Here is a 27490-nt window from a genome sequence, read left to right as displayed (position 1 = left end):
AACCCCCCCAAATCCTCTATAGATCCCCTATAGAAACCCCCATAGACCCCTATAGACCCCTATAGAAACCCCCCCAAATCCCCTATAGATCCCCCCATAGACCCCTATAAACCCCCTATAGAAGCCCCCAAAATCCCCTATAGATCCCCTATAGATCCCCTATAGATCCACAGACACGGGGGGGGTCACACGGAGTCGATTTATTGCCCCTCCCCCAGCCCCAAAAATACCTCCCCCTCCCCCCTCCCCCCCCCCAAAAAAAAAAAATTTCCGGGATCCCCCAAATTTTGAGATCCCAAATTTTCTGGATTTCAAATTTTCAGGATTTTCAAATTTCAGGACCCCCCCCTGAATTCTGGGATCCCAAATTTTCAGGATTTTCAAATTTTGGGATCCCAAATTTCAGGCTTCCCCAAATTTCAAGACCCCACAAATTTTGGGATCCCAAATTTCAGGATCCCCCAATTTTTGAGATCTCTATTTTCAGGATCCCAAATTTCAGAACCCTCCCCAAATTTCAGGATCCCAAATTTCTGGACCCCTCAATTTCTGGGATCCCAAATTTCAGGATCCAAAATTTCAGGTTTCCCAAATTTTGGGATCCTAATTTTTGAGATCCCAAATTTCAGGATCCCCCAAATCCCGACGTTCCCAAATTTCAGGATCCAAAATTTCAGGAACCCCCAAATTCCAGCGTTCCCAAATTTCAAGATCCCAAATTTCAGGATCCCCCAAATTTCAGGCTCCTCCAATTTTTGAGATCCCAAATTTCAGGATTTCCAAATTTCGGGATCCCAAATTTCAGGATCCCCCAAATTTTGGGATCCCGATTTTTGAGATCCCGAATTTCAGTTTCTCCCAAATTCCAGGACCCCCCCCAATCCCAGCGTTCCCAAATTTCCGGATCCCAATTTTCGGGATCCAAAATTTCAGGATCCCCCAAATTTCAGGATCTCAAATTTCAGGCTCCCCCACTTTTTGGGATCCCAAATTTCAAGATCCCAAATTTCAGGCTCCCCAAATTCTGGGATCCCAAATTCCAGGACCCCCCAAATTCCAGGACCCCCCAATCCCGGCGTTCCCAAATTTCGGGATCCAAAATTTCAGGACCCCCCCAATTTTTGAGATCCCAATTTTACAATCCCAAATTTCAGGCTCCCCCAAATTTCGGGATCCCAAATTTCAGGACCTCCCAAATTTAAGGATCCCAAATTTCAGGCTCCTCCAATTTTTGAGATCCCAAATTTCAGGATTTCCAAATTTCGGGATCCCAAATTTCAGGATCCCGAATTTCAGTCTCCCCCAAATTTCGGGATCCCAAATTTTAGGACTCCCCAATTTTTGGGATCCCAAATTTCAGGATTTTCAAATCTCCGGATTCTCCAAATTTCAGGACCCCCCAAATTTCAGGATCCCAAATTTCAGGACCCCCCAAATTTCAGGATCCCAAATTTCAGTTTCTCCCAAATTTTCAGGATTTCCAAATTCTGGGATCCAAATTTTTAGGCTCCCCCAAATTTTGGGATCCCAAATTCCAGGACCCCCCCAAATTCCAGGCCCCCCAATCCCGTTGTCCCCAAATTTTGGGATCCCAAATTTCAGTTTCTCCCAAATTTTGGGATCCCAAATTCCAGGACCCCCCAATCCTGGCGTTCCCAAATTTCAGGATTTCCAAATTTCGGGATCCCAAATTTCAGGATCCCCCAAATTTTGGGATCCCAATTTTTGAGATCTCGAATTTCAGTTTCTTCCAAATTCTGGGATCCCAAATTTCCGGCTCCCCCAAATTTCGGGATCCCAAATTTTGGGATCCCATAAATTCGTGATCCCAAATTTTCAGGCTCCCCCAAATTTCGGGATCCCAAATTCCAGGCTCCCCCAAATTCCAGGCCCCCCCCAATCCCGTTGTTCCCAAATTTTGGGGTCCCAAATCCGGGGTCTCTCAGGTCACCGCTGGGAACTCGGCCCGACGCACCTGGGGGGGAACAGGGGGAGGGGTCACCCCAAATTTTGGGGTCCCCCTCCCCAAATTTCTCACCCCCCCCACCCCATTTCCCCATTTTTGGGGTTCCCCCCCTTTTTAAAAATCAATTTTTGGGGTTTTTCCCCCAACTTTTCGGATTCTTTTTCCTGTTTTGAGGGTCTCTCCCCCAATTTTTAGGGACCCTTCCCCATTTTTGGGCTCCCCCTCCACCTTTTGGGAACCCCCCCAATTTTTTGGGCTCAATTTTTGGGGGTCTCTCCCCATTTTTAGGGTCCCTCTGCCCCTTTTTGGGATCCCCCTCCCCTTTTTGGGTCTCCTCCCCATTTTTTTGGTTAATTTTTAGGGTTCCTCCCTCATTTTTGGGGTCCCTCTTCCCATTTTTGGGTTCAATTTTTGGGGGTCCTTCCCCTATTTTTGGGACCCTTCCTCATTTTTGGGCTTCCCCCCACAATTTTTGGGATCCCTCAATTTTTGGGCTCAATTTTTGGGGTCCTTCCCCATTTTTGGGGTCCCTCTCCCCTTTTTGGGGTCTATTTTTGGGGTCTCTCTTCCCATTTTTGGGCTCCCCCCTCATTTTTAGGATTCCCTTTCCCATTTTTGGGGCCCCTCCCCATTTTTGGGCTCAATTTTTGGGACCCCTCCCTCATTTTGGGGATCCCCTCCCCTTTTTGGGGTCCATTTTTGGGGACCCCTCCCCAAATCCCCTAAAAATCCCCCCCAAAATCCCCTGGGACCACCCAGGAACCCCCAAATTCCCCCCAAAACCCCTCTGGGACCACCCAAAATTCCCAATAATTCCCCCCAAATCCCCCTGGGACCCCCAAATCCCCCCCCAATTCCCCCTGGGACCAGCCAGGACCCCCCAAAATCCCCTCAACCTTCCCCTGACCCCCCAAAATTCCCAAAAAATTCCCCCAGGACCCCCCAAAGTCCCTCTGGAACTCCCCAAAATTCCCAAATCTGTCCCCAAAACCCCATTTTTTTGGCACTTTCTCCTCATTTTTGGGGTTTGTTTTTGGGCTCTCCCCCCATTTTTGGCCCCCACTTTTTGGGGTTCACTTTGGGATCTCCCCCCCCCATTTTCAGGGTCCATTTTTGGGACCCCTCCTCATTTTTAGGGCCGATTTTTAAGGTCCCTCCCCGGTTTTTTGGGGTCAGTTTTTGGGGTCCCATTTTTGTGGTCAGTTTTTGGGGTTCCCCCCATTTTCGGGGTCTCCCTATTTTTGGGGTCAGTTTTTGGGCTCTCCCCCCATTTTTGGGACCCCTCCTCATTTTTAGGGCCAATTTTTAGGGTCTCCTCCCCATTTTTGGGGTCCCCCATTATTTGGGTCAGTTTTTGGGGTCCCTCCCCCGTTTTTGGGAGTCCTACCCCATTTTTGGGGTCAATTTTTGGGACCCTCCCCTATTTTTGGGGTCAGTTTTTTGGGGTCTCCTCACCCATTTTTGGGGTCCATTTTTGGGGGTCCCTCCCCATTTTCAGGGTCCATTTTTGAGGTCGGTTTTTTGGGGTCTCCCGCCCATTTTTAGGGTCTGGTTTTGGGACCCTCCCCCCATTTTTGGGGTCAATTTTTGGGACCCTCCCCCATTTTTGGGGTCAGTTTTTGGGGGTCCTTCCCCATTTTTGGGGTCCATTTTTGGGGTCAGTTTTGGGGTCTCCCCCCCAATTTTTAGGGTCCATTTTTGGGGTCTCCCCTCCCATTTTTGGGATCCTCCCTCAGTTTTTGGGGTTGGTTTTTTGGGGTCTCCCGCCCATTTTTAGGGTCTGGTTTTGGGACCCTCCCCCCATTTTTGGGGTCCATTTTTGGGGTCCCTCCCCATTTTCAGGGTCCATTTTTGGGGTCAGTTTTTTGGGGTCTTTCCCCCCATTTTTGGGACCCCTCCCCAATTTTTGGGGTCTGGTTTTGGGACCCTCCCCCCATTTTTGGGGTCCATTTTTGGGACCCCTCCCCAATTTTTGGGGTCATTTTTGGGGTCCCAGTTTTGGGGGTCTCACCTGGGTGACGCTGATCTCCTCCAGGGGGGGTTGGGGGTTTTGGGGGGGCACCTCGGGGGGGGCTCGGGGGGTCGCCCCCCACCCCAAATCCCCCCCCTGAGGGTTCTGGAAGTTTCCCACCACACACGTCACCTGGGGGGAGATTTGGGGGGATTTTGGGGCTTTTTGGGGGGTCCTGGGGGGTCTCAGGGGGATTTTGGGGGGTCCCAAGGGGATTTTGGGGGTTCCAGAGGGGATTTGGGGACAGATTTGGGAATTTTGGGGGTCCCAGGGGGATTTTGGGGAGATTTTGGGGGCTCCAGAGGGGGTTTGGGGGATTTTGGGGACAGATTTGGGGCTCTCGGGGGGATTTTGGGGAGATTTTGGGGGTCCCAGGGGGATTTTGGGGGGATTTTGGGGGTCCCAGAGGGGGTTTGGGGGGTCCCGGGGGGATTTTGGGGACAGATTTGGGAATTTTGGAGGTTCCAGGGGGATTTTGGGGAGATTTTGGGGGGTCCCAGGGGGATTTTGGGGGTCCCAGAGGGAGTTTAGGGGGGGATTTGAGGGATTGTAAGGGGTCCCAGGTGGATTTTGGGGAGATTTTGGGGCTTCCAGAGGGGATTTGAGGACAGATTTGGAAATTTGGGGGGTCCCAGGGGAATTCTGGGGACAGATTTGGGGGAATTTGGGGCTCCCAGGAGGAGTTTGGGGAGATTTTGGGGAGTCCCAGGGGGATTTTGGGGGTCCCAGAGGGGATTCGAGGGGTATTTGGGGGATTTTGGGGACAGATTTGGAGGATTTGGGGGGTCTCAGGGGGATTTTGGGGAGATTTTGGGGGTTCCAGAAGGGATTTGAGGAGAATTTGGGGGATTTTGGGGGGGGTCCCAGGGGGATTTTGGGGGGGATTTGGGGAGTCCCAGGGGGACTTTGGGGAGATTTTGGTGGTCCCAAGGGGATTTTGGGGACAGATTTGGGGATTTTGGGGAGGATTTGGGGGATTTTGGGGGGTCCTGGGGGGTCCCAGGGGATTTTGGAGACAAATTTGGGAATTTTGGGGGTCCCAGGGGGATTTTGGGGAGATTTGGGGGGTCTCAGAGGGGGTTTGGGGGAATTTGGGGGATTTTGGGGGGTCCTGGGGGGTCCCAGGGGATTTTGGAGACAAATTTGGGAATTTTGGGGGTCCCAGGGGGATTTTGGGGGAAGATTTGGGAACTTTGGGGGTCCCAGGGGGACTTTGAGGGGATTTGGGGGATTTTGGGGGGTCCTGGAGGGTCCCAGGGGGATTTTGGGGACAAATCTGGGGCTATTTTAGTCATTTTTAGGTTTATTTTTCTCACTCACCAGGAAAGCAGCGATGGCTGTTCCTCACAGGAACCCCCAGGGGGGAATATTTGGGATTTTATTGGGATATTTTTTTTATTATTATTATTGGGGATTTTACTGGGGATTTTTTGTGGTTTTAAATTTTATAGAATTCAGGACTTTTTTGTTTTTTATTTTATTTTATTTTATTTTATTTTATTTTATTAAACTGGGATTTTGGGGGTTTTTTTGGTTTATAGAATTTGGGACTTTTAATTTAATTTAATTTAATTTAATTTTATTGGGATTTTTTGGGTGTTTTTTTTGAGATTTGGGACCATTTTTTGGTGATTTTTTGGGGATTTTTTTTTTAGGATTTCACTGGGATTTTTTTGATTTTTGGGCTTTACGAGTCCAGGACCATTTTGGGGCCATTTTAGTCATTTTTAGGTTTATTTTTCTCACTCACCAGGAAGGGGCGATGGCCGTGCCACACATGAACCCCCAGGGGGGAATATTTGGGATTTTATTGGGATTTTTTTGGATTTTATTGGGGATTTTACTGGGGATTTTTTGTGGTTTTTGGTTTTATAGAATTCAGGACCTTTTTGGGTTTTTTGTATTTTATTTTATTTTGTTAAACTGGGATTTTTGGGGGGATTTTTTGAGATTTCGGGACCATTTTTTGGTGATTTTTTGGGGATTTTTTTTTTAGGATTTCACTGGGATTTTTTTTAATTTTTGGGCTTTATGAGTTTGGGAGCATTTTGGGGTTTTCTGGGGTGTTATTTTAGAATATTTTCTCACTCACCAGGAAGGGGCGATGGCCGTGCCACACATGAACCCCCAGGGGGGAATATTTGGGATTTTATTGGGAATTTTTTGGGGCTTTTTTTTGGTGTTTTTTGGTTTTATAGAATTTGGGACCTTTTGGGATTTTTATTTTATATTTTATTTTATTTTATTTTATTTTATTTTATTTTATTTTATTTTATTTTGGTTTTTAAGGGTTTTTTGAGATTTGGGACCATTTTTTTTTTTTTTTTTTTGGGGGGGGGGGGGAATTTTTGGGATTTTTGTGTTTTATGGGACCAGGACCATTTTGGGGTTATTTTAGGCATTTTTAGTTTATTTTTCTCACTCACCAGGAAGGGGTGATGGTGGTCCTGCAGAGGAACCCAGGGGGGAATATTTGGGATTTTATTGGGATTTTTTTTTTAAATTTTATTTTACTGGGGATTTTGGTGGTTTTTAATTTTATAAAATTCAGGACCTTTTAGGGTTGTTTTTCTTTATTTTATTTGGATTTTTTGGGTGGTTTTTTTTGAGATTTGGGACCATTTTTTTTTCTTTTTTTGGGGGGAATTTTTGGGATTTTTGTGTTTTATGGGACCAGGACCATTTTGGGGCTATTTTAGGCATTTTTAGTTTATTTTTCCACTCACCAGGAAGGGGCGATGGCCGTGCCACACAGGGGAGGATTTGGGGGAGATTTTTGGGGTTTTTTGTTTGTTTTGTCTTTTGGGGGGATTTTATTGGGATTTTTGGGGTTTATGGGATTGGGACCATTATTGGGGTTATTTTGGCGGGGATTTTATTGGGTTGTTTGGGGATTTTTTTGAGATTCAGGACCAGGTTTTTGAGGATTTTTTTGGGGAGAATTTTACTGGGATTTTTGGGTTTTTTTGGGGGTTTTTTGGGGATTTTAATGGGGATTTTTTGCTTTATGGAACCAGGAGCATTTTGGGGTTTTTTGGGGTGTTTTTTTAGGATTTTGGGGGCTCACCAGGAATGCAGCGATGGCCGTTCTGCACAGGGGAGGATTTGGGGGAGATTTTTTTGATATTTTAGGGTTTTTTGGGGGTCAATATTCGCAGATTTTACTGGGGTTTTTGGGATGCCTTTGGGATTTCTGTGTTTTATGGAATTCAGGACCTTTTGGGGTTTTTTTTATTATTCTTTTACTGGGATTTTGGGTTTTTTTGGGATTCTGGACCAGATTTTTTGGGATTTTTTTTTAGGATTTCACTGCGATATTTTTTAATTTTGGGCTTTATGAGTCCAGGACCATTTTGGGGCTATTTTAGGCATTTTTAGGTTTATTTTTCTCACTCACCAGGAAAGCAGCAATGGCTGTTCCTCACAGGAACCCAGGGGGGAATATTTGGGATTTTATTGGGATTTTTTTTTATTTTATTGGGGATTTTACTGGGGATTTTTGGTGGTTTTAAATTTTATAAAATTCAGGACCTTTTAGGGTTGTTTTTCTTTATTTTATTGGGATTTTTTGGCATTTTTTTTGAAATTCTTGACCAGATTTTTTGGGATTTTTTTTAGGATTTTACTGCGAATTTTGGGATTTCTGTGTTTTACAGGACCAGGACCATTTTGGGGCCATTTTAGACATTTTTAGGTTTATTTTTCTCACTCACCAGGAAAGCAGCAATGGCTGTTCCTCACAGGAACCCAGGGGGGAATATTTGGGATTTTATTGGGATTTTTTTTTTATTTTATTGGGGATTTTACTGGGGATTTTTTGTGGTTTTAAATTTTATAAAATTCAGGACCTTTTAGGGTTGTTTTTCTTTATTTTATTGGGATTTTTTGGCATTTTTTTGAAATTCTTGACCAGATTTTTTTGGGATTTTTTTTAGGATTTTACTGCGAATTTTGGGATTTCTGTGTTTTACAGGACCAGGACCATTTTGGGGCTATTTTAGGCATTTTTATGTTTATTTTTCTCACTCACCAGGAAGGGGCGATGGCTGTTCCTCACAGGAACCCCCAGGGGGGAATATTTGGGATTTTATTGGGATATTTTTTTTATTATTATTATTGGGGATTTTACTGGGGATTTTTTGTGGTTTTAAATTTTATAGAATTCAGGACTTTTTTGGGGTTTTTTTATTTTATTTTATTTTATTTTATTTTATTAAACTGGGATTTTGGGGGTTTTTTTGGTTTATAGAATTTGGGACTTTTAATTTAATTTAATTTAATTTAATTGGGATTTTTTGGGTGTTTTTTTTGAGATTTGGGACCATTTTTTGGGGATTTTTTGGGGATTTTTTTTTTAGGATTTCACTGGGATTTTTTTGATTTTTGGGCTTTACGAGTCCAGGACCATTTTGGGGCCATTTTAGTCATTTTTAGGTTTATTTTTCTCACTCACCAGGAAGGGGCGATGGTGGTCCCGCAGATGAACCCAGGGGGGAATATTTGGGATTTTATTGGGGCTTTTTTTTGGTGTTTTTTGGTTTTATAGAATTTGGGATCTTTTGAGATTTTTATTTTATTTTATTTTATTTTATTATTTTATTTTATTTAATTTTATTATTTTATTTTATTTTATTTTGATTTTTAAGGGTTTTTTGAGATTCAGGACCATTTTTTGGTGATTTTTTGGGGTTTTTTTTTTGGGATTTTAATGGGGATTTTTTGCTTTATGAGTCCAGGACCATTTTGGGGTTTTCTGGGGTGGTTTTTCAGGCTATTTTCTCACTCACCAGGAAGGCGGCGATGGCGGTGCCGCAGAGGAAGCCCCCCAGGACCCCTCCCCAGCTGTTCCTGTTCTCGGCCACCCGCAGCGCCCCCAGCAGGAAGGGCGGCGCCGCCAGAGCCAGAACGGCCGCGGGTTTGGCCAGGCGGGACCCGCCCCCGCCCCACGCCAGGGTCACGTACAGCTGAGAGAAAAATAAAAATATCACCAAAAAATTCTCCATCCTCAAAAACCTCGTTAAAAAAATCCCCGTCCCGAAAAACCCCCGAAATCCTAAAAAAATCCCATTAAAATCCCATTAAAAATACCCCAAAAAAACCCATAACAACCAAAAAAATCCACCAAAACATCCCCCAAAACCATTCTAAAAACATCCCAAAAAGCATCCCCAAAAATCCCATTAAAAAATCCCATTAAAAAATCCCATTAAAATTCCCATTTAAATCCCACTAAAAATCCCATTAAAAATCCCCATTAAAAACCCTATTAAAAATCCCATTAAAAATCTTATTTAAATCCCATTAAAAATCTCATTAAAATCCCATTAAGAATCCCATTAAAAATCCCATTAAAAATCCCATTAAAAATACCCCAAAAACCCACAAAAAAAAAAACCCAACCCAAATCACCCCAAAAATCTCCCCCAAAGCCCTAAAAAATCCCATTTTAAAAGTCCCATTTAAAAACCCCATTTAAAATCCCCATTAAAAATCCCATTGAAAACCCCCATTAAAAAATCCCATTAAAAATCCCTATTAAAAAAATCCCATTTAAAATCCCATTTAAAATCCCATAAACTGCCCCTGCCCCAGGCCAGGGTCACGTACAGCTGGGGGAGAGAAAAATATCACCAAAAAAATCTACACACCAAAAAACCTCGTTAAAAAAATCCCCGTCCCGAAAAACCCCCGAAATCCTAAAAAAATCCCATTAAAATCCCATTAAAATCCCATTAAAAATACCCCAAAACCTGCCCCAAAACACCCCAATCCTACAAAAAAAAAAAAAAAAAAAAAAAAACCCGCACAAAAATCCCCAAAAATATCCCCAAAATCCATAATATAAAAATCCCCCAAACCCTAAAAAAAATCCCATTAAAATCCCATAAACCGCCCCCGCCCCACGCCAGGGTCACGTACAGCTGGGGGGGAGATGGAAATGTCACCAAAAAAATCCTTATCACAAAAAAACCCCATAAAAAAAACCTCATCACAAAAAAACCACAAAATCCTAAAAAAAATCCCATTAAAATCCCATTTAAAAAACCCCAAAAAAACCAAAAAAAAATCCCCCAAAACCATTCTAAAAACATCCCGAAAACATCCCAAAAAACATCCCCAAAAATCCCATTAAAATCCCATTAAAAATCCCATTAAAAATCCCCATTAAAAAATCCCATTTAAAATCCCACTAAAATCCCATCAAAAATCCCATTAAAAATCCCATTTAAAATCCCATTAAAAATGCCCCCAAATCCTACAAAAAAACCCCCAAAACATCCCCCAAAAACATCCCCAAAAAATCCCCAAAAATCCCCCCAAACCCTAAAAAAATCCCATTAAAAATCCCATTTAAAAAGTCCCATTAAAAAAATCCCATTAAAAATCCCATTTAAAAAGTCCCATTAAAAAAATCCCATTAAAAATCCCATAAACTGCCCCCGCCCCAGGCCAGGGTCAGGTACAGCTGGGGGAGAGAGAAAAATAGCACCAAAAAAATCCTTATCACAAAAAACCCCATTAAAAAAACCTCATCACAAAAAAACCCACAAAATCCTAAAAAAAATCCCATTAAAATCCCATTTAAAATGCCCCCAAAACCCATTAAAAAACCCTAAACCAATCCAAAAAAGTCCCCCAACACCATCCCGAAAATCTCCACCCCAAAAACCCCCCAAACCCTAAAAAAATCTCATTAAAAATCCCATTAAAAATCCTGTTAAAAATCCATTAAAAATCCCATTAAAATCCCATCAAAAATCCCATTAAAATCCCATTAAAAATACCCCCAAAACCACCCCAAAACCCCAAAACATCCCCAAAAACATCCCCAAAATCCCCACCCCAAAAAACTCTAAAATCCTAAAAAATCCTAAAAAATCCCATTAAAAATCCCATTAAAATCCCACTAAAAATACCCCAAAAACCACCCCAAAAATCCCCCCAAACCCTAAAAAAATCCCATTAAAATCCCCATTAAAATCCCATTAAAAATCCCATTAATATCCCATTAAAAATCCCATTAAAATCCCACTAAAAATCCCATTAAAAATCCCATTAAAAATCCCCCCAAATCCTACAAAAAAAACCCAAAAAATCCCCCCAAAAATCCCAAAAACATCCAAAAAAATCCCATTGAAAATCCCATTAAAATCCCATAAAACCGCCCCTGCCCCAGGCCAGGGTCATGTACAGCTGGGGAGAGATGAAAATATCATCCTAAAATCCATAAAATATGCCCCAAAAATCCCCATCCCAAAAAAACCCAGAAATTCTAAAAAATCCCATTAAAAATCCCATTAAAATCCCATTAAAATCCCATTAAAATACCTAAAAACCCCCAAAATCCTACAAAAAAAAAAAAAAAAAAATCCCCAAACCATAAAAAAATGCTATTATAAATCCCATAAAAAATCCCATTAAAATCCCATTAAAAATCCCATTAAAAATCCCATCAAAAATCCCTTAAAAATCCCCATTAAAAACCCCATTAAAAATCCCATTAAAAATTCCCATTAAAAATTCCCATTAAAAAAAAATTCCCATTTAAAAATCGCCTTTAAATAATCCCATAAAACCTCATTTAAAAATCCCATTTAAAATCCCATTAAAATCCCATTTAAATCCCATTTAAAAATCCCATTGAAAACCCCCATTAAAAATCCCATTGAAAACCCCCATTAAAAATCCCATTAAAAATCTCACTAAAAATCCCCAATAAAAATTCCATTTAAAATCCCATTAAAAAATCCCATTTCAAATCCCACTAAAAATCCTACTAAAAAATCCCCAATAAAAATCCCATTTAAAATCCCATAAAACCTCCCCAGGCCAGGGTCAGGTACAGCTGGGGGGGAGAAAAATAAAAATATCACCAAAAAAATTCCTTATCACAAAAAACCCCATAAAAAAAAAAAAAAAAAACATCTGCCCCGAAAAACCCCAAAATTCCCTATAAACCCCAAATAACCCCAAAATAACTCCCCCAAATCCCCTATAAACCCCCTCTAAACCCAAAATAACCCCCAAATAACCCCCTATAAACCACATATGGACCCCAAATAACCCCCCAAATCCCCTATAAACCCCAAATAAACCCCAAATAAACCCCTATAAACCCCAAATTAACCCCAAATAAACCCCTATAAACCCCAAATAAACCCCAAATAAACCCCTATAAACCCCAAATAAACCCCAAATAATCCCCTATAAACCCCAAATAAACCCCAAATAATCCCCTATAAACCCCAAATAAGCCCAAATAACTCCAAATAAACCCCAAATACCCCCCAAAATCCTCTATAAATCTCATATAAAACCCTAAAAAACTCAATTTACGGCAGCAAAAGCCCCGGCACAGGCCCCCAGCGCCGCCTCCTTGCAGGGCAGGTCCCGTAACCCCTTTATAGACCCAATAAATCCCCCATAAACTCCATTAAAAACCCCATAAAATACCCCAAATAACCCTAAATAATCCCATATAAACCCCAAATAACCCAAAATAACCCCAAATAACCCCAAATAACCCCAAATAAACCCATATTAACCCCAAAAAACCCCAAATAACCCCCTATAAATCCTCTATAAACCACATACAGACCTCAAATAACCCCAAATAACCCCCTATAAACCCCAAATAACCCCAAAATCCCCTATAAACCCCCAATAACCCCCAAATTTAGTCCTATAAACCCCAAATTTAATCCTATAAACCCCAAACAACCACCTATTGACCCCAAATAACCCCAAAATCCCCTATAAACCCCAAATAACCCCCTATAAACCCCAATTAACCCCAAATAAACGCCATATAAACCCCAAAATTAACCCTATAAACCCCAAATAACCCCCAAATAAACCCCAAACATCCCATAAACCCCAAATAACCCCAAATAAACCCCGAATAAACCCCAAATAATCCTATATAAACCCCAAAATAAGCCCCCAAATCCCCTCTAAATCCCCTTTCAACCTCTATAAACCCCAAACGACCCCCTATAAACCCCAAATAAACCCCAAATTTAATCCTATAAACCCCATATAAAGCCCCAAATTAACCCTATAAACCCCAAAATAACCCCAAATAACCCCATCTAGACCCATATAACCCCCAATAAACCCCAAAATTAACCCTATAAACCCCAAACAACCCCAAATAAACCCCAATAAACCCCAAATAATCCCCTATAAACACCAAATAACCCCAAATAAACACCGTATAACCCCCTATAAACCCTAAATAAACCCCAAATAACCCCATATAGACCCATATAACCCCCCAATAAACCCCAAATAAACCCCAATAAACCCCAAATAATCCCCTATAAACACCAAATAACCCCAAATAAACACCGTATAACCCCCTATAAACCCCAAACAACCCCAAATAAACCCCAATAAACCCCAAATAATCCCCTATAAACACCAAATAACCCCAAATAAACACCGTATAACCCCCTATAAACCCTAAATAAACCCCAAATAACCCCATATAGACCCATATAACCCCCAATAAACCCCAAATAAACCCCAATAAACCCCAAACAACCCAAAAAAAACCCCCAAATAAACCCCAAAAAACCCAAATAATCCCAATTCCCGCAGCAAAAGCCCCGGCACAGGCCCCCAGCGCGGCCTCCTTGCAGGGCAGGTCCCATAACCCCCAAATCCCCCGTAAACCCCCTATAACCTCCTACAGACCCCATAGAACATCCCAAACACCCTATAACTCCCTTATAACTCCCATTTAAACCCCTATAAATCCACTTTGAACTCCTCAACCCCCCTATAAATCCCCTAGAAACCCCAAATAAACCCCTCAAATCCCCTTTAAACCCCAAATAATCCCCTATGACCCCCCAAATAACCCCCAAAATAACCCTATAAATCCCCATAACACCTCCCCAAATCCCCTCTAAGTTCCCTATAAACACTAAATAATCCCCTATAAATCCCCTTTAAACCCCATAAACCCCCCAAAAACCCCATAAAAACCTGAAATAATCCCAAATTCCTGCAGCAAAGGCCCCGGCACAGGCCCCCAGAGCCGCCTCCTTGTAGGGCAGGTCCCATAACCCCTTTATAGACCCCATAGATCACCCCAAACACCCCATAAACCCCAAATAACCCCAAATAAACCCCAAATAAACCCCAAATAATCCCAAATAACCACCTATAAACCCCAAATAATCCCCCATAAACCCCAAATAACCCTCTATAAACCCCAAATAAACACCAAATAATCCCAAATAACCCCCTACAAACCCCAAATAATCCCCCATAAACCCCAAATAACCCTCTATAAACCCCAAATAAACCCCAAATAATCCCAAATAACCACCTATAAACCCCAAATAATCCCCCATAAACCCCAAATAATCCCCCATAAACCCCAAATAAACCCCAAATAATCCCAAATAACCACCTATAAACCCCAAATAATCCCCTATAAATCCCCATAACACCCCTCCAAATCCCCCCCAAATCCCCTATAACCCCATAAACCTCTCCCAAAACCCCAAATAATCCTAAAAATTCCTGAATTTTCCCCAAATTCCCGCAGCAAAGGCCCCGGCACAGGCCCCCAGAGCTGCCTCCTTGCAGGGCAGGTCCCATAACCCCCAAATCCCCTGTAAACCCCATAGAGACCCCAAACAAAATATAAACCCCAAATAACCCCAAATAACCCCAAATAAACCCATATTAACCCCCAAAAACCCCAAATAACCCCCTATAAATCCTCTATAAACCACATACAGACCTCAAATAACCCCAAATAACCACCTACAAACCCCAAACAACCCCAAATAAACCCCAATAATCCCCTATAAACACCAAATAACCCCAAATAAACACCGTATAACCCCCTATAAACCCTAAATAAACCCCCTATAAACCCTAAATAGACCCCAAATAACCCCATATAGACCCCAAATAACCCCCTATAAACCCCAAATAAACCCAAATAAACCCCAAATAATCCCCTATAAACACCAAATAAACCCAAATAAACCCCTATAAACCCTCTATAAACCACATACAGACCTCAAATAACCCCCCAAATCCCCCATAAACTGCAAATAAACCCCAAAATTAACCCTATAAAACCCAAATTTAACCCTATAAACCCCAAATAATCCCCTATAGAACCCAAGTTTAACCCTATAAACCCCAAATAATCCCTTACAAACCCTAAAATAACCCAAAATAACCCCCCAAATTCCCTATAAACCCCCTCTAAATCCCCTCTATATCCACTCTAAACCCCCTATAAACCCCAAATAACCCCAAATAAACCCCAAAATTAACCCTATAAACCCCAAATAATCCCATATAACCCCTCTAAACCCCAAATAAACCCCAAATAACCCCCTATAAACCCCATATAACCCCCAAATAACCCCATAAAAACCCCCAAAAACCCCAAATAACCCCCCAAAAATCCAAAACAACCCTAAATAACCCCCCAAAAATCCCAAAAAAACTGAATTTACCGCAGCAAAGGCCCCGGCACAGGCCCCCAGAGCTGCCTCCTTGCAGGGCAGGTCCCATAACCCCCAAATCCCCTGTAAACCCCATAGAGACCCCAAACAAAATATAAACCCCAAATAACCCCAAATAACCCCAAATAAACCCATATTAACCCCAAAAAACCCCAAATAACCCCCTATAAATCCTCTATAAACCACATACAGACCTCAAATAACCCCAAATAACCACCTACAAACCCCAAACAACCCCAAATAAACCCCAAATAATCCCCTATAAACACCAAATAACCCCAAATAAACACCGTATAACCCCCTATAAACCCTAAATAAACCCCCTATAAACCGTAAATAGACCCCAAATAACCCCATATAGACCCATATAACCCCCAATAAACCCCAAAATTAACCCTATAAACCCCAAATAACCCCCAAATAACCCCATAAAACTCCCCAAAAAACCCAAATAAACCCCATAAATCCCCAAAAAATTCAATTTACGGCAGCAAAGGCCCCCACATAGGCCCCCAGCGCCGCCTCCTTGCAGGGCAGGTCCCATAACCCCTTTATAGACCCCATAGATCACCCCAAACACCCCATAAACCCCAAATAACCCCATAGAAATCCACTTTGAACTCCCCAAATCCCCTATAAACCCCGTATAATCCCCCAAATCCCCTATAAATCCACTCTGAACTTCCCAAACCCCCTGTAAGTCCCATATAAACCCCAAATAACCCCATATAGACCCCAAATAACCCCCCAAATCCCCTTTAAACCTCTATAAACCCCAAATAACCCCAAATAATCCCCCCAAAACCCCAAATAATCCCCTATAAATCCCCATAACACCCCTCCAAATCCCCTCTAAATCCCCTATAAACCCCAAATAAACCCCCATAAAGACCCCAAATAACCCCCAAAAAACCTCAAATAACCCCCTATAACACCCTCCAAATCCCATATAAACCCCATATAAACCCCCAATCCCCTATAAATCCCCTATAAACCCCAAATAACCCCTAAAAATCCCCTATAAATCCCATTTAAACTCCCCAAATCCCCTCTAAATCCCTTATAAACCCCAAATAACCCCAAATAATTCTAAAACCCCCCCAAAAACCTGAATTTACCGCAGCAAAAGCCCCCGAATAGGCCCCCAGCGCGGCCTCCTTGCAGGGCAGGTCCCGTAACCCCCTATAAACCCCTATAAACCCCAAATAATCCCCAAATAAATCCAAATAAACCCCAAATAATCCTAAAAAAATCAATTTACCGCAGCAAAAGCCCCCGAATAGGCCCCCAGAGCCGCCTCCTTGCAGGGCAGGTCCCGTAACCCCCTATAAACCCCTATAAACCCCAAATAACCCCAAATAAACCCCAAATAAATCCAAATAAACCCCAAATAATCCTAAAAAATTCAATTTACCGCAGCAAAAGCCCCCGAATAGGCCCCCAGAGCCGCCTCCTTGCAGGGCAGGTCCCTCCTGGCCGCGGCCACGGCCGGGGGGTCTCCGGAGCAGGGGGAGCCCCCCGGGGGCACGAATTGGGGAGGGGTCCCGGGGGTCCCGGCACAGCCCAGGGCGCTGTAGTTGGGCCGACACACGGCCAGGAAATGGGGGGCCGGGGACCCCAAAACAACCTGGAAGGCGTTGGAGGAGATGGCCGTGGACAGGAGGCCGAAGGAGAAGACGCCTGGGGGGAGGAAAGGGTTAAAAAATGGGGATTTGGGGTGAAAAAATGGGATTTTGGGGATGAAAAATGGGTTAAAATGGGATTTGGGGGATGAAAAATGGGGTTTTGGGAGGTGAAAAGGGGTTAAAATGGGGGTTTGGGAGGATAAAAGGGGGTTTTGGGGATGAAAAATGGGATTTTGGGGGGTAAAATGGGATTTTGGGGGAAAAAAAATGGGATTTTGGGGGAAAAAATGGGGATGTCGAGGTTAAAAATGGGGATTTTGGGGCCAGGAGGCCGAAGGAGAACACGCCTGGGGGGAGGAAAGGGTTAAAAATGGGGGTTTGGGGGGATAAAATGGGATTTTACAGGATTTTGGAGGGTTAAAATGGGATTTGGGGGATGAAAATGGGGGTTTGGGGATAAAAAATGGGATTTTGGGGGAAAAAATGGGATTTTGGGGGTGAAAAATGGGGGTTTGGGGGGTGAAAATGGATTAAAATGGGATTTTCGATGAGTGAAGATGGGTTAAAATGGGATTTTGGGGGGTAAAAATGGGATTTTTGGAGATGAAAATGGGTTAAAACGGGGGTTTGGGGGGATAAAAGGGGGTTTTGGGGATGAAAAATGGGATTTTGGGGTTAAAAATGGGATTTTGGGGATGAAAAATGGGGGTTTGGGGATAAAAAATGGGATTTTTGGGGATGAAAAATGGGGTTTTGGGGGATGAAGATGGGTTAAAATGGGATTTGGGGGATGAAAAATGTGGTGAAATGGGATTTTGGGGGTGAAAATGGGATTTTGGGGGGGTAAAATGGGATTTTGGGGCCAGGAGGGCGAAGGAGAACACGCCTGGGGGAGGAAAATTGGATTTTAGGAGGGGAAAAAGGGGGTTTGGGGGGAGAAAAGGGTTAAAAAAGGGGGTTTGGGGTGACAAAATGGGATTTTGGGGGATAAAAATGGGATTTTTGGAGATGAAAATGGGTTAAAATGGGATTTTGAGGGGTAAAAATGGGGGATTGGGGATGAAAAAAGGGGGTTTGGGGGTGAAAATGGGAGTTTGGGGGCTGAAAAATGGGGTTTTGAGGGGCCAAAATGGGATTTTGGGGATGAAAAATGGGATTTTGGGGATGAAAAATGGGATTTTGGGGGAGTGAAATGGGGTTTGGGGGGTGAAAATGGGATTAAAATAGGGATTTGGGGGGTAAAAGGGGATTTTGGGGGGTGAAAATGGGTTAAAATGGGATTTGGGGGATGAAAAATGTGGTAAAATGGGATTTTGGAGGGTGAAAATGGGATTTGGGGGAGAGGAGGGCAAAGGAGAACACACCTGGGGGGGGGGAAATTGGATTTTAGAGGGGAAAAATGGGGGTTTGGGGGCAAAAAATTGAATTTTGGGGAGGTTTGGGGAAGTAAAAATGGGATTTTGGGGCCAGGAGGCCGAAGGAGAACACGCCTGGGGGAAGGAAAGGGTTAAAAAATGGGGGGTTGGGGTGAAAAAAATGGGATTTTACAGGATTTTGGAGGGTTAAAATGGGGTTTTGGGGGGTGAAAATGGGTTAAAATGGGATTTTCGATGAGTGAAGATGGGTTAAAATGGGATTTTGGGGGATAAAAATGGGATTTTTGGAGATGAAAATGGGTTAAAATTGGATTTTGGGAGGTTAAAATGGGGGACTGGGGATGAAAAAAGGGGGTTTGGGGGTGAAAATGGGAGTTTGGGGGCTGAAAATGGGGTTTTGAGGGGCTAAAATGGGATTTTGGGGGAGTGAAATGGGGTTTGGGGGCTGAAAACGGGTTAAAATGGGATTTTGGGGGGTGAAAATGGGTTAAAACGGGGGTTCAGGGAATGAAATGAGTTTTTGGGGTAAAAGAAATGGAATTTTTGGTAGTAAAAATGGGATTTTGGGGGGTGAAAATGGGGGTTTGGGGATGAAAAATGAGATTTTGCAGATGAAAAATTGGATTTTCTGTGGGAAAAAAATGGGATTTTGGGGAGGAAAAATGGGGTGAAATGGGATTTTGTGGGGTGAAAATGGGATTTGGGGGCAGTTTTGGGGTGATTTTGGGTAATTTTGGAGTGATTTGGGGTGATTTTGGGGTGATTTTTGGGGGTCTCTCACCCAGGAATCGCAGGAGGCGGCGCAGGGGCCCCCCCCGGGCACAGCTCCGGGCCCAGCGCTGGGGAGGGGTCCCAAAGACCCCCCGGGACCCCCCCAAACGGCCCAGCAGCTCCCCCACGGCCATCTGGGGGGGCAGAGACCCCAAAATTACCCCCAAAATCCCCCCAAAGACCCCCGGGACCCCCCAAACGGCCCAGCAGCTCCCCCACCGCCATCTGGGGGGGCAGGGGGGTTAGAGACCCCAAAATTACCCCCCAAATCCCCCAAAATCCCCCCAAAGACCCCCCGGGACCCCCCCAAGCCCCCCAGCAGCTCCCCCACTGCCATCTGGGGGGGCAGAGACCCCAAAATTACCCCAAAGACCCCCAAAACCTCCCCAAAAACCCCCCGGGACCCCCAAATCCCACCCAGGACCCCCCAAATTCCCCACCAGGACCCTCCCCCAAACCCTCCCAGGACCCCATGGCCATCTGGGAGGGGAGGGGGGTTAGAGACCCCAAAATTACCCCAAAAACCCACCCAGAACCCCCTAAAACATCCCCAAATCTGCCCTGGGACCCCCCAAACCCCCCAGCAGCTCCCCCACGGCCATCTGGGGGGCAGGGGGGTTAGAGACCCCAAAATAACCCCCAAAACCCCCCAAATCCCCCCCAAAGACCCCCCAGGACCCCCCCAAGCCCCCCAGCAGCTCCCCCACCGCCATCTGGGGGGACAGGGGGGTTAGAGACCCCCAAAATAACCCCCAAAAACCCCCCAAATCTGCCCCTGGGACCCCCAAATCCCACCCAGAACCTCCCAGGACCCCCAAAATCTCCCCAAAGGCCCCCCCAGGGACCCCCAAATCCCCTCCAGGACCCCCCAAATTCCTCCTCTGGGACCCCCCAAAACCCCCCCAGGACCCCCTGGCCATCTGGGGGGTAGGGGGGCTAGAGACCCCAAAAATTGCCCCAAAAACCCCCAAAACCTCCCCAAAAATCCCCCCATCCCTCCCAGGACCCCCAAATCCCCCCCAGGACCCCCAAAACCTCCCCAAAATCCCCCCCAGGACCCCCCAAACGGCCCAGCAGCTCCCCCACGGCCATCTGGGGGGCAGGGGGGTTAGAGACCCCAAAATAACCCCCAAAACCCCCCAAATCTGCCCTGGGACCCCCCAAAGACCCCCAAAACCTCCCCAAAGACCCCCCAGGACCCCCCAAACCCCCCAGCAGCTCCTCCACGGCCATCTGGGGGGCAGGGGGGTTAGAGACCCCAAAAATCATCCCAAAGACCCCCAAAATCCCCCCAAATCCACCCTGGGACCCCCAAAACAGCCTCAATCCCCCCCAGGACCCCCCAAAATCCCCTCTTGGGAACCCCCAAACCCCTCCCCAGGACCCCCCCAGGACCCCACGGCCATCTGGGGGGCAGGGGGGGTTAGAGACCCCAAAATAACCCCCAAAACCCCCAAAACCTCCCCAAAAATCCCCCAATCCTTCCCAGGACCCCCAAATCCCCCCCAGGACCCCCCAAAACTTCCCCAAAGACCCCCCGGGACCCCCCAAACCCCCCCAGGACCCCCACGGCCATCTGGGGGGGCAGGGGGGGTCAGAGACCCCCAAAATAACCCCAAAATCACCCCCAAAATCCCCCAATCCCTCACAGGACCCCAAAACAGCCCCAAAATCCCACCCCAGGATCCCCCAAAACCCACCCAGGACCCCCCCCGGCCATCTGGGGGGGCAGGGGGGTCAGGGACCCCAAAAATCACCCCCAAAACCACCCCCAGAACCCCAAACCCCTCCCAGGACCCCCAAAAATCCCCAAATTCCCTCAGAAACCCCCCAGGACCACCCAAATCCCCTTTTTTATCCCCCAAAATCCCATTTTCTCCCCCCAAACCCCCATTTCCCCCCTCTTTTTTCCCATTTTTTCCTCATTTTTCCCCAAAAAACCCCCAAAAATCTCATTTTTCTCACCGTGGCCGCGGGCACGGCGGTGACCAGGGCGTAGACCAGGGCGGGGGGCGCCCGGCTCAGCCCGGGGGGTCCCGGGTCGGGTCTCCCAAAATCGGGGTCCCGACAGAAAAACCCCCCGACGTGCACCGGGAACGCGTCCGTGAACTCCAGCTGGTAGGCCAGGGCTGCCGTGCCCCCCAAAATACACACCTGGGGGGAAAAAATATCCAAAAATATCCCAAAATACACACCTGGACAGGTAAAATACACACCTGGGGGCCAGGGCTGCCGTGCCCCCCAAAATACACACCTGGGGGGAAAAATACACACCTGAGACCCTGAAAATACCCCCAAAATACACCTGGGACCCCCAAAATACACACCTGGGGGGAAAAAAATATCCAAAAATATCCCAAAATACACACCTGGACAGGTAAAATACACACCTGGGGGGCCAGGGCTGCTGTGCCCCCCAAAATACACACCTGGGGGAAAAAATATCCCAAAATACACACCTGAGGGGAAAAATATCCCAAAATACACACCTGGGGGAAAAATATCCCAAAATACACACCTGGACAGGTAAAATACACACCTGGGGGAAAAAATATCCCAAAAAATAACCCAAAATATCCTCCAAATACACCCCTGGGGGCCAGGGCTGCTGTGCCCCCCAGGATACACACCTGAGAGATAAAAAATACACACCTGGACAGGTAAAACATACCAAAAATACCCCCAAATACACACCTGAGACCCCCAAAATACACACCTGGGGGCCAGGGCCGCCGTGCCCCCCAAAATACACACCTGGGGGGAAAAAATATCCCAAAATACACACCTGGACAGGTAAAATACACACCTGGGGGAAAAAATATCCAAAAATTATACCTGGGGGGAAAAAATACACAACTGAGAGCCCAAAAATATCCCCAAAATACACCTGGGACCCCCAAAATACACACCTGGACAGGTAAAAAAATCCCAAAATAACCCAAAATCCACCCAAAAATATCCCCAAATATACACCTGGGGGTCAGGGCTGCTGTGCCCCCCAAAATACACACCTGAGGGGAAAAATATCCCAAAATACACACCTGGACAGGTAAAATACACACCTGGGGGCCAGGGCTGCCGTGCCCCACAGGATACACACCTAGGGGGAAAAAATACACCTGAGAGCCCCAAAATATACCCCAAATACACACCTGGGGCCAAAAAATATACCTGAGAGCCAAAAAATACACCTGGGGATCCAAAAATATCCCAAAATACACACCTGGGGGCCAGGGCGGCTGTCCCACCCAAAATACACACCTGAGAGAGAAAAAATACACCTGGACAGGTAAAATATCCCAAAATACACACCTGGGACCCCCAAAATACACACCTGGGGGAAAAATACACACCTGGACAGGTAAAACATCCAAAATATCCTCAAAATACACACTTGAGACCCCCAAAATACACACCTGGGGACAGGTAAAAATAGCCAAAAATATCCCAAAATCCAGCTAAAATACACACCTGGGGCCAGGGCTGCTGTGCCCCCCAAAATACACACCTGGGGGAAAAAAATACACACCTGAGAGCCAAAAAATATCCCCAAAATACACCTGGGACCCCCAAAATACACACCTGGACAGGTAAAACATCCAAAATTACCCAAAATACACACCTGGGGGCCAGGGCTGCCGTGCCCCCCAAAATACACACCTGGGCAGGTAAAATACACACCTGAGACCCCCAAAATATACCCCAAATACACACCTGGGGGGCAGGGCCGCTGTGCCACCCAAAATACACACCTGGGCAGGTAAAATATCCAAAATTAACCCCAAATATCCACAAAATACACACCTGGGGGGAAAAATACACACCTGGACAGGTAAAATATCCCAAAAATACCCAAAAATATCCCAAAATACACACCTGAGACCCCCAAAATACACACCTGGAGCCAAAAAAAATCCCAAAATACACACCTGGACAGGTAAAACATACCAAAAATACCCCAAAATACACACCTGGGGGGAAAAAATATACCTGAGACCCCCAAAATATACCCCAAAATACCCCCAAATACACCCCTGGGGGCCAGGGCAGCTGTGCCCCCCAAAATACACACCTGGACAGGTAAAACATACCAAAAATACCCCAAAATACACACCTGGGGGGAAAAAATATACCTGAGACCCCCAAAATATACCCCAAAATACCCCCAAATACACCCCTGGGGGCCAGGGCAGCTGTGCCCCCCAGGATACACACCTGGACAGGTAAAATACACACCTGAGAGCCAAAAAATACCCAAAAATATCCCAAAATACACACCTGAGGGCCAGGGCTGCCGTGCCCCCCAAAATACACACCTGGGTGGAAAAATACACCTGAGACCCCCAAAATATACCCCAAAATACACCTGGGACCCCCAAAATACACACCTGGGGGCAAAAAATATACCTGAGACCCCCAAAATACACCCAAATACACACCTGGGGGCCAGGGCTGCTGTGCCCCCCAGGATACACACCTGGACAGGTAAAACATCCAAAATTAACCCAAAATATCCACAAAATCCACACCTGGGGGAAAAAAAATACCCAAAAAATACACCTGAGTGCCAAAAAATACTCCCAAACACACACCTGGAGAGGGAAAAATACACCTGGGACCCCTCAAAATGTCCCCAAAATCCCCCCAAAATACACACCTGGGGACAAAAAATATACCTGGGACCCCCCAAAATACACACCTGGGGGAGAAAAATATCCCAAAAAAATATACCTGAGATCCCCCAAAATACACACCTGGGGACAAAAATACACACCTGGAGAGGTAAAAATACCCAAAAATATCCTAAAATACACACCTGGGGACAAAAATATACCTGAGACCCCCAAAATATACCCCAAATTCACACCTGGGGGCCAGGGCTGCTGTGCCCCCCAAAATACACACCTGGGGGGAAAAAATACACACCTGAGAGCCAAAAATACCCAAAAATATCCCAAAATACACACCTGGGGGGAAAAATATACCTGAGACCCCCAAAATATACCCCAAATTCACACCTGGGGGCCAGGGCTGCCGTGCCCCCCAAAATACACACCTGGACAGGTAAAAATATCCAAAAATAACCCAAAATCCACCCAAAATATCCCCAAAATCCCCACCTGGGGGGCAAAAATAGGGCTGGGACCCCCCAAAATCCCCCCAAAATCCCCCCAAAATCTACCTGGGACCCCCAGAATCCCCACCTGGGGGGCCCCAAAATCCACCTGGGACCCCCCAGACCCCCCAAATTCAGCTGGGACCCCCCAAAATCCCCCCAAAATCCACCTGGGACCCCCAAATCCCCACCTGGGGGGCCAAAATACGGCTGGGACCCCCCAAACTCCCCAAATTCAGCTGGGACCCCCCAAATCCCCACCTGGGGGGCCCTCAAAATATGGCTGGGACCCCCAAAATCCCCCCAAAATCCATCTGGGACCCCCCAAATCCCCACCTTGGGGGGGGAAAATAGGGCTGGGACCCCCCCCAAATCCCCCAAATCCAGCTGGGACCCCCCAAATCCCTCCAAAATCCACCTGGGACCCCCAAAATCCCCACCTGGGGGGCAAAATAGGGCTGGGACCCCCCAAAATCCCCCCAAATTCAGCTGGGACCCCCAAATTCCCCCCAAAATCCACCTGGGACCCCCCAAAATCCCCCCCAAATCCATCTGGGACCCCCAAAATCCCCCCAAAACCCACCTGGGACCCCCAAATTTCCACCTGGGGGGCCTCAAAATATGGCTGGGACCCCCCAAATCCCCCCAAAATCCACCTGGGACCCCCCAAACCCCCCCTGCCCCAGGGCCTTGAGGGGCCCCCCGATATTTTTTGGGGAGTCCTGGATGATTTTGGGGTCCCCAAGATGATTTTTGGGGTCCCTGGGATGAATTTTGGGGTCCCCAGGTGGTTTTTGGGGTCTCTGAGTCCAGTTTTGGGGTCCCCAGGGCCATTTTTGGGGTCCCCGAATTCATTTTTGGGGTCCCTGATGTGATTTTTGGGGTCCCCGAGCTCATTTTTGGGATCCCAGGGCCATTTTTGGGGTCTCCAAGTTCATTTTTGGGGTCCCTCAGACCATTTTTGGGGTCCCCGAGTCCATTTTTGGGGTCCCTGATGTGATTTTTGGGGTCCCCTGGATCATTTTTTGAGTCCCTGGAATGATTTAGGGCCATTTTTGGGGTCCTTCAGCCCATTTTTGGGGTCCTCGAGTTCATTTTTGGGGTCCCTGGGACGATTTTTGGGGTCCCCGAGTTGATTTTTGGGGTCCCTGGGATCATTTTTGAGGTCCCTGATGTGATTTTTGGGGTCCCTGATGTGATTTTTGGGGTCCCCAGGGACATTTTTGGGGTCCTTCAGCCCATTTTTGGGGTCCTCGAGTTCATTTTTGGGGTCCCTGGGACGATTTTTGGGGTCTCTCTGCCCATTTTTGGGGTCCCTGATGTGATTTTTGAGGTCCCCGAGTCCATTTTTGGGGTCCCTGATGTGATTTTTGGGGTCCCTGATGTGATTTTTGGGGTCCCTGATGTGATTTTGGGGTCCCTCTGCCCATTTTTGGGGTCCCCAGGGTGTTTTTGGGATCCCCGAGTCCATTTTTGGGTGATTTTTGGGGTCCCTGACATGAGTTTTGGGGTTCCCAGGCTGGTTTTGGGGTCCCTCTGCCCATTTTTGGGATCCTCAGGGCCATTTTTGGGGTCCCTGATGTGATTTTTGGGGTCCCTGGGCTGATTTTTGGGGTCCCTCTGCCCATTTTAGGGGTCCCTGGGATGATTTTGGGGCATTTTTGGGGTCCCCAAGTTCATTTTTGGGGTTCCTGAGTCCATTTCTGGGGTCCCTGGGGCCATTTTTGGGGTCACTCAGACCATTTTTGGGGTCTCCAAGTTAATTTTTGGTGTCCCTGAGATAATTTTTGGGGTCCCCAAGTCCATTTCTGGGGTCCTTGATGTGATTTTTGGGGTCCCAAGGCCATTTTTGGAGTCCCTGAGTCCATTTTTGGGTGATTTTTGGGGTCCCTGACATGATTTTTGGGGTCCCCAGGGACATTTTTGGGGTCCCCGAGTCCATTTTTGGTGTCCCTGATGTGATTTTTGGGCTCCCAGGGTCATTTTTGGGGTCCCTCAGACCATTTTTGAGGTCCCTGAGTCCATTTTTGGAGTCCCCGAGCCCATTTTTGGGGTCCTTCTGTCCATTTTTGGGGTCCCTCAGACCATTTTTGGGGTCCCTGAGTTTATTTTTGGTGTCCCTGATGTGATTTTGGGGTCCCCCAATTCATTTTTGGGGTCCCCGAGTCCATTTTTGGGGTCCCCAGGGTGTTTTTGGGATCCCCCGAGTCCATTTATGGCTGATTTTTGGGGTCTCCAATTTCATTTTTGGTGTCCCTGAGATGATTTTTGGGGTCCCCAAGTCCATTTTTGGGGTCCCTGATGTGATTTTTGGGGTCCCCGAGTTCATTTTCGGGGTCCCAAGGCCATTTCTGGGGTCCCTCTGCCCATTTTTGGGGTCCCTGATGTGATTTTTGGGGTCCCTGATGTGATTTTGGGGTCCCTCTGCCCATTTTTGGGGTCCCCAGGGTGTTTTTGGGATCCCCGAGTCCATTTTTCGGTGATTTTTGGGGTCCCCGGGGCGGTTTTGGGGTCCTCACCTCGAGCAGCAGCACACAGGGGACGATGGAGCCGCCTTTGTCCTGCCGGGGGGGGGCCATGACCCCCAAAATCCCCCCCAAAATCCCCCCAAAATCCCCCCAAAACCCCCCGGGGGGGCTCAGGGAACACCTGGGGGGGCAAAAAGGGGGGTCAGAGCCACGCCCACCCCCCCAAAATGGCCACGCCCACCCAAAATTCACCCCCAAAATGGGGGGACCCCTCCTCGATTTAAGCCCCAGAGTGGTGGGACCCCCAAAATCCCCCCAAAATCCCCCCAAAATCTCCCCAAAAAGGGTCCAAAGCCCCCTGGGACCCCCGAAAAATCCCTGGGACCCCCCCAGAACCTCCCCAAAATCCCCTGGGACCCCCAAAAAAAAGGAGAGACCCCCCTCAAAAAAAAAAAATCTCCTCTGGGAGAGGTGAGACCCCCAAATCCCCCCAAAATTCCCCCCGAAAATCGTCCCCACTCACTTGGGACCCCCCCCAAAAATTGCTGGGACCCCCCAAAAAAATCCCTGGACCCCCCCAAAACCCCCTGAGACCCCCCAAAAAAGGCCCCAAACCCCCCAGGACTCCCCCAAAATCCTCCCCAAAAACTCCTGGG

At 46.4% G+C, this 27490-nt stretch overlaps 1 protein-coding gene across 1 annotated transcript; it reads right to left on the bottom strand.

The window, feature by feature from the left end:
• Positions 1-1942: 1942 nt before the first annotated feature.
• On the bottom strand, positions 1943-26945 carry LOC310921739 (phospholipid phosphatase-related protein type 2-like; the record flags this gene model as incomplete). The annotated part of the gene is made up of 7 exons (XM_083881959.1): positions 1943-1975; positions 3978-4109; positions 8765-9049; positions 16893-17158; positions 19261-19318; positions 21216-21404; positions 26886-26945. The coding sequence occupies 7 exons, from the start codon at positions 26943-26945 to the stop codon at positions 1943-1945; spliced, it is 1023 nt and encodes a 340-aa protein (XP_083738085.1).
• Positions 26946-27490: the final 545 nt, after the last annotated feature.

Source organism: Zosterops lateralis (genome assembly GCF_965231275.1).
Source record: "Zosterops lateralis genome assembly, chromosome: 36".
NCBI lineage: Eukaryota > Metazoa > Chordata > Aves > Passeriformes > Zosteropidae > Zosterops > Zosterops lateralis.
Note: the sequence above shows the minus strand (reverse complement) of the source record. Positions and strands in the feature narration are given on the sequence as shown.